Genomic DNA, 12,856 nt, shown 5'->3' on the forward strand with positions numbered 1-12,856 from the left:
TGTAAACGAGCTTTGAAGATGAAAAGTGCAAACACAGTATCCGTAATAACATCTTCAATACTTTTACGGAGGCCTCAAGTCGCCGCTGAGCTCACCTTTAAGATGAGTCTTTGGGGAGTTGCTGGCAAACTCCCCAAGCCAATAAACAACATAAAATGGCTTTTCACTCCTTTTATGCAGCCAACCCCAGCTCTCCCCACCAATAAAAGGCCCAAGGAGGATCAGAGAGGCCAGAGGATCCTAAGCAGCGCACCCAAGACCTCACTCGTTCCCGCCGCACTCAGCCTCTCCCCAGACGCACACGATGTCCTGCCGCTCCTACAGGATCAGCTCAGGATGCGGGGTCACCAGGACCTTCAGCTCCTGCTCGGCCGTGGCCCCCAAAACTGGTAACCGCTGCTGCATCAGCGCCGCGCCCTACCGAGGGGTGTCCTGCTACCGGGGGCTGACCGGCTTCGGGAGCCGCAGCCTCTCCAACCTGGGCTCCTGCGGGCCCCGCATGGCCATGGGCGGCTTCCGCGCCGGCTCCTGCGGCCGCAGCTTCGGCTACCGCTCCGGCGGCGTGTGCGGGCCCAGCCCGCCCTGCATCACCACCGTGTCGGTCAACGAGAGCCTCCTCACGCCCCTCAACCTGGAGATCGACCCCAACGCGCAGTGCGTGAAGCACGAGGAGAAGGAGCAGATCAAGTGTCTCAACAACAGATTCGCTGCCTTCATCGACAAGGTCAGTGAGGCCTGGGATGATGGTCCAGAGAAGGCCCTGGCCTGTCCTCCCCTCGGGAAGGTCCCGTGTGTCGGGGAGACCGTGTGGGGCCAGGTTTGATACGGCGGAGGTAGAGGATGGCAGGCCAACGTAGGCAAAGGATCAGTTTCTGTCTCTTAATCCCAGCAAGGCACAGCAGAGGGCCCAGAGTGGTCCAGAAACAGTCTGTGATCTAAAGTGCATGTGTGCTTCCGGAGACAAGGCCACACGGGAATATCTGAGGTGCCCCGAGAAACTGGATTGGGCACTGGCTGCTACAAGAGTGGGAGATAAGGGGGAGGCAGATGGCTCCCGGCCAGGCGGCTCAGGGAAGTGGGCGGCTGGGCTCAGAGCCACGCCACCCCTCCCCCATCTTTGCTCTGCCCCTCAGCAGTGTAAGACCTCGGGCATGTGACTTGTCTGGATAACAGAACCAGCCCCACATGCTTGTTGTGAGCACTGATGGCTCCATGCTTAGAAAATGCTGGCACATAGTAAGTGTTCAATAAACATTCGCTGTTAGCATTATTCTCCCAGGATGATAGGGGGCAAGGAGGTATGACAGTTAACCAGCCAGGGTTGGCACAGCCACCTTCACGGATGCAGGGCTGGGAATGTGGAAGACAGGCAGCCAGGCTCATAGGAGGAAGCCCACAGATGCTGAGTGTGAAAACCAGCACACTACCGTGAGGCTGCCTCCCAAAAAGGCTACCCATGACCTTCCCTTTGTGCTGGCCCCTCTGCCCACGTGGCCTCATTCTGGCAGAATAGATAGGACCCCGCTCTGGGGTTGGAGGCAGGGGCTCTTGGTGCGCTTAGTTCATCTTCAGAATGACCTAGTGGGGTAGGTATTATTATCTCCATTTTATTTAATGTTTATTTATTTTGAGAGAGAGCATATGCTCAAGCAGGGGAGGGACACAGAGAGAGGGAAATAGAATCCCAAGCAGGCTCTGCACTGTCAGCACAGAGCCCAATGCAGAGCTTGAACCCACGGACCGTGAGATCATGACCTGAGTGAAACCAAGAGTGGGACACTTAACCAACTGAGCCACACAGGCTCCCCTCCATTTATTTTTTAAATATCAAATTGGAGCTGAGACCATTTAGATGAGCTGCTTAGGCGTACTTTGGTGGGACAGGCAAAGGGGACTCCAGGGACAGCAGACCTTGCCTCTCACTTACCATTTGTGTGACAATGGGCTAGGCATCCCAGTGTCCCCATCTGTACTAGAAGGGATATAATATCTGCCCCCAAAGGGTTGTGAAAGTGGAATGTAATTGACAGATGGGTAGATACAGACTGACAGACAGAGCTATAGGGCTGACCCTTGAACAACATGGGTCGGAACTGAACAGATCCACTTATAAGAGGACTTTTTCTGATAAGTACAATACAGTGCTATAAATGCATTTTCTCTTCCTTGTGATTTTCTTAATAACATGTTTTCTCTGGCTTACTTTGGTGTAAGAATACAATATTTAATACATAAACTAAATACATGCTACTTGACTATTTATGTTATCAGTAAGACTTCCAGTCAAACGGTAGGCTAATAGTAGTTACGTTTGTGGGGAGTCAGAAGTTATACGCAAATCTCCAACTGTGTGGAGGCAGGAAAGGGAGGTGTCAGTGCCCTTGACCCCTGGATTGTTCGAGGTCAACTATAGATATAGATGTGTGTCTGTGCGTGTGTGTATCTTAGCATGGGCACTAGCACCACACGCTAGACTTTCAGTAAGTGTTGCATAAATTAATAAACGAGGAACTGCTAATTAAGGTAACAGTTGAATTAGTTGAGCATTTACCATGTGTCAGAAATGTTCTAAGCACTTTTCATGTATTAACTTGTTCAATCTTTATAACTCTAAGGGAGGCACTGTTACCATCTCTGGTTTAGAAATGAGAAAAACAAGACCAAAAGGTTAGATGACCTGCCCACTAAAAGTGGCAGAACTGGACTTGAACCAGACCTCCAGCCTCAAGCCCCAGGGCGCTTGCCCCCACACCCACACTGCCTCCTGGACGCCGGGAGCAAGTCCCCTTGAGTCACAGAGACTCAACCCCATGCCTTGCCTTTGGCTGGCCCTGGCTGTTCAGTGAGCACCCAGGGCAGAAAGATCTTCGGGGGTCCAGGCACCACCCTGGGCTTCCCCTGAGTCTCTTTCCTCCACGCTGGGCGGCAGGTGCGCTTCCTAGAGCAGCAGAACAAGCTTCTGGAGACCAAGTGGCAGTTCTACCAAAACCAGCGCTGCTGCGAGAGCAACATGGAGCCGCTGTTTAATGGCTACATCGAGACGCTGAGGCGGGAGGCCGAGTGCGTGGAGGCCGACAGCGGGAGGCTGGCCTCTGAGCTCAACCACGTGCAGGAGGTGCTGGAGGGCTACAAGAAGAAGTGAGTGCGGCTGGACAGGGCGAACACGGGGAGAGGAGGAAGGCTCCACCCTCAACTTCTTGAAGCAGCTTAAGAATCCTGCCTGTCTAGCAGCAGGGGCTGCCTGGAGCCGAGGGAGGGGCTGTCTGAGGTGGGGCCTGGGTTTCTTCAGAATCTTCGGCCCCACTTTACCCCTTGGAGGGTAAGACCCTCGTGAGTCTTAGAGCTGCTTCGATGGGGAGTGAGGAGAGGAAACCCAATGGAATTCTACAGTTTTCTGTGCTCCTACCCTGCCCAGCTCACATCATGATGCTTGCTCTGTGTTCTCACTGCCCTGGGCACTGGCCCTCTTTGGCTCTATGATGCACAAAGGAATTTAGATTTAGGGAACAGCGTGTGCATGCCCTGATCTCAGCCCAGAAACAGCAGGACTGGGGTGGAATAAGCCAGTCTGGGCCAAGGGTTAGCCCAAGTAAAATAATGCACAAAATAGACACTGGAGAGGACAAGATAGTATTCTCTGGGACTCAATCCCTTTTGATTCCTGGAAGATCTTGCCTGGAAGCTGGGATATTATCCAAGACTGGACCCCTCAGCTGTGACCCCTCTTTACCCACCCTCCCAAACCCAGGTATGAAGAGGAGGTGGCTCTGAGAGCCACGGCAGAGAACGAGTTCGTGGTTCTAAAGAAGGTGAGGGGGCTGATCGTGGAGCAGGAAGGGAGGGGGACCCATCTGGCCAGCCTCCATCAGGGCACGGTCACCACACTGACCCCAGAGGCCTCCCACACATACACACCCTGCCTTTCCCTCCACCACCAGGACGTGGACTGCGCCTACCTGCGGAAATCAGACCTGGAAGCCAATGTGGAGGCGTTGGTGGAGGAGTCTAGCTTCCTGAAGCGCCTCTACGATGAGGTAAGGGAGCCCCTGCCGACCAGCCACAGCAGGTAGAGGGGAGGTGGGGGACCTGAGAAAGAGGGGAAAGGGTGTGCCGTGTGCACGTGTTCACCTGATGTGTGTGATGTGGCCCAGGAGAACATGCGGACATATCTGAGAGGGCCGTGTTGCATGTATGTACGCAGGGAGAGCCTTGCACGCGTGTTTGAGGACCGAGGAGTGTGTGGGCCCTCGGGCTTCTCCATGTCTGTGGAGTTGTTGTTGCAGTGTGTGTGCCTGTGTGCTGGTCTGGGGGCGTGTCAGTCTGTACACAGATATGCAAGTGTACATGTGAGGGTGGGGGTGCTCAGGGTGGGTCTCCGGTTAGAGAGGAGTCTTAATGAATGGACAAATCACTGGTCTTGGCATTCAAACCCCAGCCACCCGGCTGGGTGACTTTGAGTCAGGTCTTTTTCACATGCGGGGCTTCAGTTTTCACATTTGTTAAGTCAGGGGCTGTCCCCAGCTCCTCTCTGGGGCCCCTTCCAGCCTCCTTGTTTTATGATGTGCCTCTGTGTGAATGAAGGGGGGAGGAGAAGCACGCGGAGCAGGTGTCATGGAACGTGCATGACCAGTGCCCCCTCCAGAGAGTGGACACTGCCCCTAAGGGTGGAGCCCATGGCCCAGACCAGGCACCAGACCCAAACGCATTGACTGTTGGCCCCCAGGAGCTCCAGGTTCTCCACGCCCACATCTCCGACACCTCGGTCATCGTCAAGATGGACAACAGCCGGGACCTCAACATGGACTGCGTTGTGGCCGAGATCAAGGCTCAGTACGACGACATCGCCAGCCGCAGCCGGGCTGAGGCCGAGTCCTGGTACCGCAGCAAGGTGAGGGGCACAGGACACCTGCCTCTAGACATGACAGTGGGAGGGAAGCCAGGTGTATATTAAAGAAGGTCTCTCTTGTCTGAGGATTTTGATTTGTAGGGATGGTAAGACGACAGACATCTCTCAGTTTGGATGGTAAAGCAGGGCTGTCATGTATAGTTGCATAGGCTGAGCACTGTACAATCTCCCAACCATCTGTGGTATCTGAATGGGAGGAAACTCCCATCCTGAGCCTCAGGAACATCTCGGCTTGCCCCCAGTGTGAAGAGATGAAGGCCACGGTGATCCGGCACGGGGAGACCCTGCGCCGCACCAAGGAGGAGATGAATGAGCTGAACCGCATGATCCAGAGGCTGACTGCCGAGATCGAGAATGCCAAGTGCCAGGTATGGTACAAGGAGAGTTGGGCAGGGGGAGGATGTAGATCACAGTCTGCACAGGCACACTAGAGCACTGGGCATCTTGCCCCCCAGGAGGGCAAAGGCCTGGTCCAAATGAGGCTTCACAGTGTGCCTGTGAGGAAGCAGGGACCCAACCAAATCGCACAACACTTGAAGCAGGATAGGCCATTTCACTGATGTCACCCTCCTTGGCCACTCAGCAACCACCGCCAGGGAAAGGTGGTGAAAGCCCCCATCTCCTTCCTGTGTTCAAGGTCTCATTAGATACGTAATTTCTCTCTGGACCCTGCTCTCCCTGCCCCCACTCCTTCAGCTCCGGTGAGCCAGGCTGTGCCTTCTCTCTCTTATCCTTGCCCTCACATCTCCTTCCTCCTAGCGGACCAAGCTGGAGGCTGCCGTAGCCGAGGCAGAGCAGCAGGGCGAGGCGGCCCTGAGCGACGCCCGCTGCAAGCTGGCCGAGCTGGAGGCCGCCCTGCAGAAGGCCAAGCAGGACATGGCCTGCCTGCTCAAGGAGTACCAGGAGGTGATGAACTCCAAGCTGGGCCTGGACATCGAGATCGCCACCTACAGGCGGCTGCTGGAAGGCGAGGAGCACAGGTAGGGCTAAGGAGGATCTCCTCGCCAATAGGAGGGCCTGGTCTCCTGGGAGTGTGTTTCCCTCAGCCCAAGTGTGAGCTACGTCTCTACCCCCTGCTAGTACAGCTCAAGCTTCAATAATCGTCATCATTTATCCGTTACTTAGTATGTGTTGGCCCGTGCCACATGCTCATTTTAATCTCCACAATCCAATGAGGTAGGTGTCACTTTTCACATCCAAAGATGAGGAAATAGGGCTCAGCGTGCAGTGACTTTCTCGTGGCCACAGTGAATAAGAAGTGCAAGAGGCAGGACCTGTGCCCAAGTCGTGTGCCTCTCAAACCCAATTTTTCCAGAAGCTCCCTACGCAAGGCTCGTGCACCGTCAGGACAATGCACTCCATATGCTCTTCCACTAGCTCTTCTTGCACTCCACTAGCTCTTCACTGGCACAAAGCCCTTCCACACACATTGCTGCATTTGATCTGACTCTCCTTTCCATGAGCCTGACCAGCACTACGCAGGGTGCGGGGTCGCTCGGATTGGCGGCAGCCGGCAGAGTTCATCATCGCGCCCACCTCTGCTTGAAATCAGAAGGCTGTCTGATTCTGTGTTCCGAGAACGGTTAGAGAAAGAACCTGACTTTGGGGGGCCCTCCCTGCCTTGGGAGGCAGTATCTGTAGACAGGAGGGCCTTCTCTGTCCCTGCCTCAAGGTATCCAGCTCAGTGTCCTTAGCTAATCGAGTTTTCTTTCCCCGCAGGCTGTGTGAAGGTGTGGGCTCCGTGAATGTCTGTAAGTATCTGCTTGAACATCCTCCAAAAAAATGGCTTTGTGTATGGGCTAAACTGAACCTGGAATGCTTCCGGACGGGGAGGAGGTAGCCTCCTCCCCCGGCTCCTCATGGGGAGCATCACTGAAGTTAGGGAATGCCGCGTTGAGCGCCCTCAACTGGTGGCGATGTGAACTGCAGGCCGTGGAAATGGGGCCGTGGCTGCTTTGCCCCTCTGGGTAGGGGGTGCTCACTTCCTTCCTGTCCCCGCCCCCTAGAAGGGCTGAGATGCTGAGAGGACCTGGGCCTCAGTTATTAACCAGTATGCCTCTTTCCGGAGGAGGAAGCTTCTGCTATACGGAAGCTCCTTGGTTGGTGAGGTGAGGGCAGGCCTCTCACCCTCTGTGTCCCCTCTGTCCCCACAGGCGTCAGCAGCTCCCGCGGCGGAGTCTCCTGTGGGGGCCTCACGTGCACCACCACCCCGGGGCGCCAGATTGCCTCTGGCCCCGTGGCCACGGGAGGCAGTATCACGGTGATGGCGCCCGACTCCTGTGCCCCCTGCCAGCCCCGCTCGGCCAACTTCAGCTGCGGGAGCAGCCGGTCTGTCCGCTTTGCTTAGAGTCCGAGGCTGCCTGCGTTCTTGTCCCCGGAGCGCAGGACGGGGTGTGAGTGGAAATCGTGTGCTTGCTTCCGGAATCTTCCACATGTTCCTACAGAGGGAAAGACCCTCAGCCGCGCTCTGCCACCTGCTCGTTTTAGGGAGTTGTTTTCCTGGTTCTCCTCTGGGCTTCAGTTAGAGAGTCTTTCCCAGCCCTTCCCGGAACTCCGGTTTGATTCCAAAACACAGTGGCTCGTTTGTATTATTCTCCAAGCTCTCTGGGACACTACCAATCACCCAGGGTGGCTGGGCTTCATGGGAGCCTGACCTTCCCCTGAGACAAGGAATGAGGCTAACATCGAGCTGAGTCTCCCACAACCTGAGAATCTGAGACTAAGTCCTCCCTCCCAACAGCTACCCTCTCCTGGCAGGGAGGTCGGCTGGGGGGAAGCACTTGCCCCAGGGGTTATTTTTGTTTGAGTATTGCTTGTCTCTCTGACTGACTGCCTTCTTTGGGTTAACCTGTCCCAGCCAAACTCCTCCTGTGACCTCCCAGTTGATGGGCCATTACAGAGGGGAAATCTTTTTGACCTGGGACAGGTCTTGCTATTCATTGCACCTTTATACATTTCAAAAAAAAAACTCCAAGGTTGCTCCAGATCGCCCCCTGCCGGTGCAGGAGGGATCTGTCTGATGCAGAGCCGGTGGGATGGAGAAGGTTAGGCCACTTCCTGGGTCTCCCTCTTGTTAAGACTGTCTGTGGGTGCCTTGCCTTCTGGGTTGTCTCAGCCTGTGTTTCAATAAATGCTGCTTCCGTGCAAGGATATGTAGTCTTGTGAATGACAGTGACTCGGCCCCAACCCCACCTGTGCGACACTCAGCCCCATCTCCAGCCGGCCAATCCTTTCCAGCCCCAGGCAATGTTTCCCTGCCCTCCAGTGATTTTGCCTCTTCTCCCAGCCCAGTCCTCCTCAGTCCACTCAGGCTTGGACTACAGCTCCAGCTCCCCCCTTGACCTTCCGCTCCCTGTCCCCACCCACTATGCCCCCAGCAGCCAGAATCCCACCCCAAATTCATTGTTCTCACCCCCTGTCACCTGCTTCAAACCACTTCCCAGCACGCGTTTGTGATCCTTATGCTAAGTGCAGGCTCCCTCCATCTCCTCTTTCCACAGCTGCTCCCCAGCCCTTTGCAACACACCCATCCCAGTGCTGATCTTCCCAGATGCCCCCTCCACCCCATGGAGACAAGCCCCCCCTTTAAGCCACCTGTGACCATCCTACCTGGACACATAAGCCATCCCACGCCTCTCCTCCCTTTGCCCAGTGCTCTCTGCGCTCTCCCTTTCTACCCTCCCTCCCACACTCACCATTCCCCTACCCCTACCCCACACTGTCTCCCCACCCTGAGGATCTCTGGATCTGACCTTGTGGCTCATGGCCAGGGAGGTCACTGGGTGTATCTGGAGCCTGGATCAAGCTGTGGAAGCTCTTTCAGGGCAGGAAGTATCTTCCCCTAGCTCTGCCCCTCAACTAAGTCCCAGGGTGGGGCTCCAGGACTTGTCAGGCCTGGGATGGTTGGATGAACTTGGGCACCTGGGAGAGCAGGAGAAGCCATGTGGACTCACTTCCATATCTCCATTAGGAAAACAGTTTGGCTGGGGCGCCTGGGTGGCTCAGTCGGTTAAGCATCCGACTTCAGCTCAGGTCATGATCTCACGGTTTGTGGGTTCAAGCCCTGCATCAGGCTCTGTGCTGACAGCCAGCTCAGAGCCTGGAGCCTGTTTCAGATTGTGTCTCCCTCTCTCTCTGACCCTCCCCTGCTCATGCTGTCATGCTGTCTCTCTCTCACTCTCAGAAATAAATAAAACATTTAAAAAAAAAAAAAAAAAGGAAAACAGTTTGGCTGTTACCATTCTAGGCGGATGTCCGCCTGCCAGCCCCCTCTGCTGCCCCACCCCCAAGCCTTTCCCTGGGAGGAGAAGTTGAGTCTCTGTGTGCTCTGACGAACCCCGACTTCAGCCCCAGAGACTTACAGATCCACTGTGGAGGCAGCCGGCCCCTTCCGCGTGCTCAGGCTGCTGCCATTTGAGGTTTGCCGGGTGACACTAGGCAGGCCTCCTCCAAGTTTCCCACTGGCCTCCCTCCTTTCACTCACCTCCCTGGGCCTCAAGGCCATGCTCATAACCACAACAGGACAACATTCACTTTAGGGCACATCATTCATCCATAGGAAAGGTAGAAAATTAGGGGCTGAAAATCAAAACTTGAGCATGAACTCTGCCGTTTCTCAGTGAGACATCGGGCAAGAAGTGGCCCCCATGCATTTTAGATCAGCCTGGGGGGTATGTGACATGAGCCACCTCTGGTCCTCTTAGCTCCTGCGGTCCCGGGTTGCCCGAGTGAGTCTGTGTTTGGGGAAGACACCTCGATGTTACCATAGGTCTGGGCCAAGCATAACCAAGATGCCAAATCTGACAGCCCCAAAATCGGACATTATGCACTGAAAAAGTCAAACAGCCACAAGCTGGGAGATATTAATAAGCTTTTTAATAAGTTTCCGTGCTTTGTGTGCAAAGACCAGTCAATTGACTCAGCCAGCCAGAGGTGCTGTTGCCTTCTGAGGATGAAACCTCCCCCGCCCCGCCCCAGCCTTCCCGGCAGCCAACAGCAAAAATGCCAAGCAAGCTCCTCTAGTTCAAAGAATTCTGTGGCTCCCATAGCCCAATCCTGATAAAAGAACAAAGCAAAGGATATAATCCAAGGGCAACTAAGGATTAAAGCTTTATTAGAAAAAAATTTTTAATAACTTTTTTAAACGTTTATTTTATTTTTGAGAGGGGGGGGCAGAGAGAGAGAGGAAGACAGAGGATGGAAAGCAGGCTCCTCGCTGTCAGCGTAGAGCTCAATACAGGGCTTGAACCCATGAACCATGAGATCATGACCTGAGCCAAAGGCAGACGTTTAACTGACCGAGTCACCCAGGGACCACCCCCCCAGAAAAATATTTTAAGGAGAAGTCAAGGGGTCTGAAATCAAAAGATCAGGTAAATCCAGAGGGAGTGGCCCAAACAATAAAGTTGGCCCATATGGGTGATTCCAGAGTTCTTGCCTGGACTCCTTTTCCCTTGAAACTCCACAAACCGAGTAGGACATCAGTCAGAGAAAATCAGACCTTCTGTTTGTTTTCTACTCTTATTCAAATCTCCAATGTCCCCCCAAAATACAAGAGTCTCCAAAGGAAGACGGAAGTATGGCTTATAGTCTTTTCCAAAAAAGCAGGTCAGTTTGGGCTTTGCTGTCCTCTCCTTTCCTCGCTGAGGCCACAAGCTCTCCTCTGCCGAGTCTCAAACACCCTCCCCTTGCGCTATCCTCACAATACGCACTCCCAGGTCGGCTCCTTCCACCAGCCCAGTATCTCCAACTTCCCTGCTTCAGTCTTTGGGACCCCAGGACATACAGATTGGTGTCATTATCCACCTGAACTAGGCACAGTGAGAAACATAAATTCACCACACGATCAAGGAAATCGCTAAGTGTATCAGTCTTTGTGGTGGGCATGGACACTGGAAATGGCTATCTGGGAATTACCCCCTGTCTGCATCTGCATGCCACCGCCACACTCTGGGAACGTGGACTCTGAGAAGAGACTGTATTGAATGTTTTGTTCATTGAAAACTAGAGCGTTGAGGACAGCTAACTAGCTTCTGCTCTCTTGGGGTCAGGAGACTTGCACTGGGGAGAGGCTGAGTTCATGACTGCCTCACTCCACTTTGCTGCACTTCCTCCAACCCTCACCACACCCCCTTTGGGCCCCCTGGAAATCCCTGCCCACTTCCACTTTGTTCAAAAGCAAAGGATCCCCCAACATGCCCACTCTTACTCTCTTGGCACTGTTGGACGGCAGGGGGGAGGGGGAGCAGTGAGAGGTGGGGGGTGGAAAGCCGGGGAATGGAGTGGGATGGAGGCAGCGCTCAAAGGAATGAGCTCTTGCATTAAAAATGGAGAAAATGGGGCACTTAGGTGGCTCAGTCAGCTAAGTGTCCGACTTCAGCTCAGGTCATGATCTCATGGTTCATGAGTTCAAGCCCCACCTCATGCTCTGTGCTGACAGCTTAGAGCCCGGAGCCTGCTTCGGATTCTGTGTTTCTGGCTCTCTCTGCCCCTCCCCCACTCAGTCACACTCTGTCTCTCTTTCAAAAATAAATAAACATTTTAAAAAATTTCTGTAATGGAGAAAACACCAGAGACATGAAAATGTGAACACAGGCTCTCTACCACCAAAACCTGAAAGAAAGGCAGACCCTCCCCCATCCCACCCCCTGTTCTGCCGCAGGGCAGCAGGTGCCATTTGAGACTCCTTTTCCTCCTCAGAGCAGATCTAATGGCCCTTTGAACCTGATTTTACCTCCACTCAAACTTGGTGGGATCTAGACCGTGGTGTGCTAGTGGGGCAGCCCCTGCGGAACCCTCCAAGGCCAGGAGGCAGAGACTAAGGGAGCAATATACTTAAAAAAGATCCTGGCCTTCCCCGGGACCCAAGAGAATCATGTGTGTCCCAGAAGACAGATTCTGAGGGCATTAGAAGGACTGCATGGCCCAGAGAACTGCTCCAAGGTTTCTCTATGTCTTGAGATCAAGTATATCTTCTTATGGCAAAATATCTTCTGCCCAGTCAGGCTGTTTTTTTAATCTCAAATAAAAGTGGAAGTAGAGTTGTTCCTGTAAATCAAATAAAGAAACTTGTCCATCAGAAACCCCTCTTTCCACATCATCAGGGGGACCCTCCTTTGCATCAGAAGGGACTCCAAACTTGTTGAACTTGTTGGGGACTGTCAGTTCAGGAATAGGCCAGAGGCAGAGTTCCCCAATCAATTACCCCATTCAGGCCATCGGGGAAAATGTCCTCCAACCAGAGGTCTGGATTTTATTTCTGAGTCCCCACGTAGTTGGCCTGTTATTAACTACCCCCTAATAAGACCTGTCCAAGATTCTTGGAAAGCAGAGATTATGAAAGTTCTTCCTACAAACAGTTCCAGGGGGTCTCTTTACATCATCTTCCGTGTCTTATTTCTGAAGGGTCTGACTAGCAAGTAGGATCAGTTAGAATCCTTCCTCCAGGAGCATTGTGATGCACCAGGATGTTTAGTCTGAAGGAACAATTTGGGGTAAGACGGTGGAAAGCATACGAACTTTGACATTCCCCAACCCTCAGTTGGAATGCTAGACTAGCGTGTGACCTTCGTAAAGTTACTTAACTTCTTCGGCCTTAACTTCCTTATCTATAAAATGAAGATAATAATATTGCTGCTGTGAACAATGCATGAAATACACATACCATGTGCCAGACACTTAGCAGGTGCTTGTAGATAAAGGCTCCTGTCTCCTCCCCTCTTCTATCTTTCCCTCCACTCCACCCAGGCATGAGTGGCTCAGATTGGCTCTGACTGTTTGGCAAAGTCAAAGGAGAAATGCAAAGAGATGAATCTGATCCTGTGAGAATCAGAGAGGAAGTCAGTTCCTCAGTCAGAATTGTCTGACTCTCCTACTCCCTCTGCCCACATAAATCAATGGTTCTCAACTTTAGTTCCTACAGAAATCACCTGGGAGCTTGTTTAAATTCGT

General features: G+C 53.4%; 1 protein-coding gene across 2 annotated transcripts; it reads left to right on the plus strand.

Moving 5' to 3' along the window:
• The first annotated feature begins 304 nt into the window (after nt 1–304).
• Nucleotides 305–7,253, plus strand: LOC120226778 (keratin, type II cuticular Hb5). Of its 2 annotated transcripts, none has more exons than XM_039224944.1 (9): nt 305–724; nt 2,930–3,138; nt 3,749–3,809; nt 3,939–4,034; nt 4,724–4,888; nt 5,149–5,274; nt 5,666–5,886; nt 6,626–6,661; nt 7,067–7,253. In XM_039224944.1, the coding sequence occupies exons 1-9, from the start codon at nt 305–307 to the stop codon at nt 7,251–7,253; spliced, it is 1,521 nt and encodes a 506-aa protein (XP_039080875.1). The 2 variants fall into 2 exon arrangements, with proteins under 2 accessions (XP_039080875.1, XP_039080874.1); XM_039224943.1 differs by having other exon boundaries at nt 6,626–6,657; nt 7,060–7,253.
• Nucleotides 7,254–12,856: the final 5,603 nt, after the last annotated feature.

Source organism: Hyaena hyaena, unplaced genomic scaffold (assembly GCF_003009895.1).
Source record: "Hyaena hyaena isolate Hyena2069 unplaced genomic scaffold, ASM300989v1 scaffold_1851, whole genome shotgun sequence".
Classification (NCBI taxonomy): Eukaryota; Metazoa; Chordata; class Mammalia; order Carnivora; family Hyaenidae; genus Hyaena; species Hyaena hyaena.

What these genes read in the sequence shown, in the direction of transcription:
- LOC120226778 (XM_039224943.1), top strand. Translation starts at nt 305, where the DNA reads ATGTCCTGCCGCTCCTACAGGATCAGCTCAGGATGCGGGGTCACCAGG. An exon ending in AGTTCGTGGTTCTAAAGAAG is followed by an intron (nt 3,810 to 3,938) that starts GTGAGGGGGCTG and finishes CTCCACCACCAG; the next exon opens with GACGTGGACTGCGCCTACCT. An exon ending in TGTGGGCTCCGTGAATGTCT is followed by an intron (nt 6,658 to 7,059) that starts GTAAGTATCTGC and finishes CTGTCCCCACAG; the next exon opens with GCGTCAGCAGCTCCCGCGGC.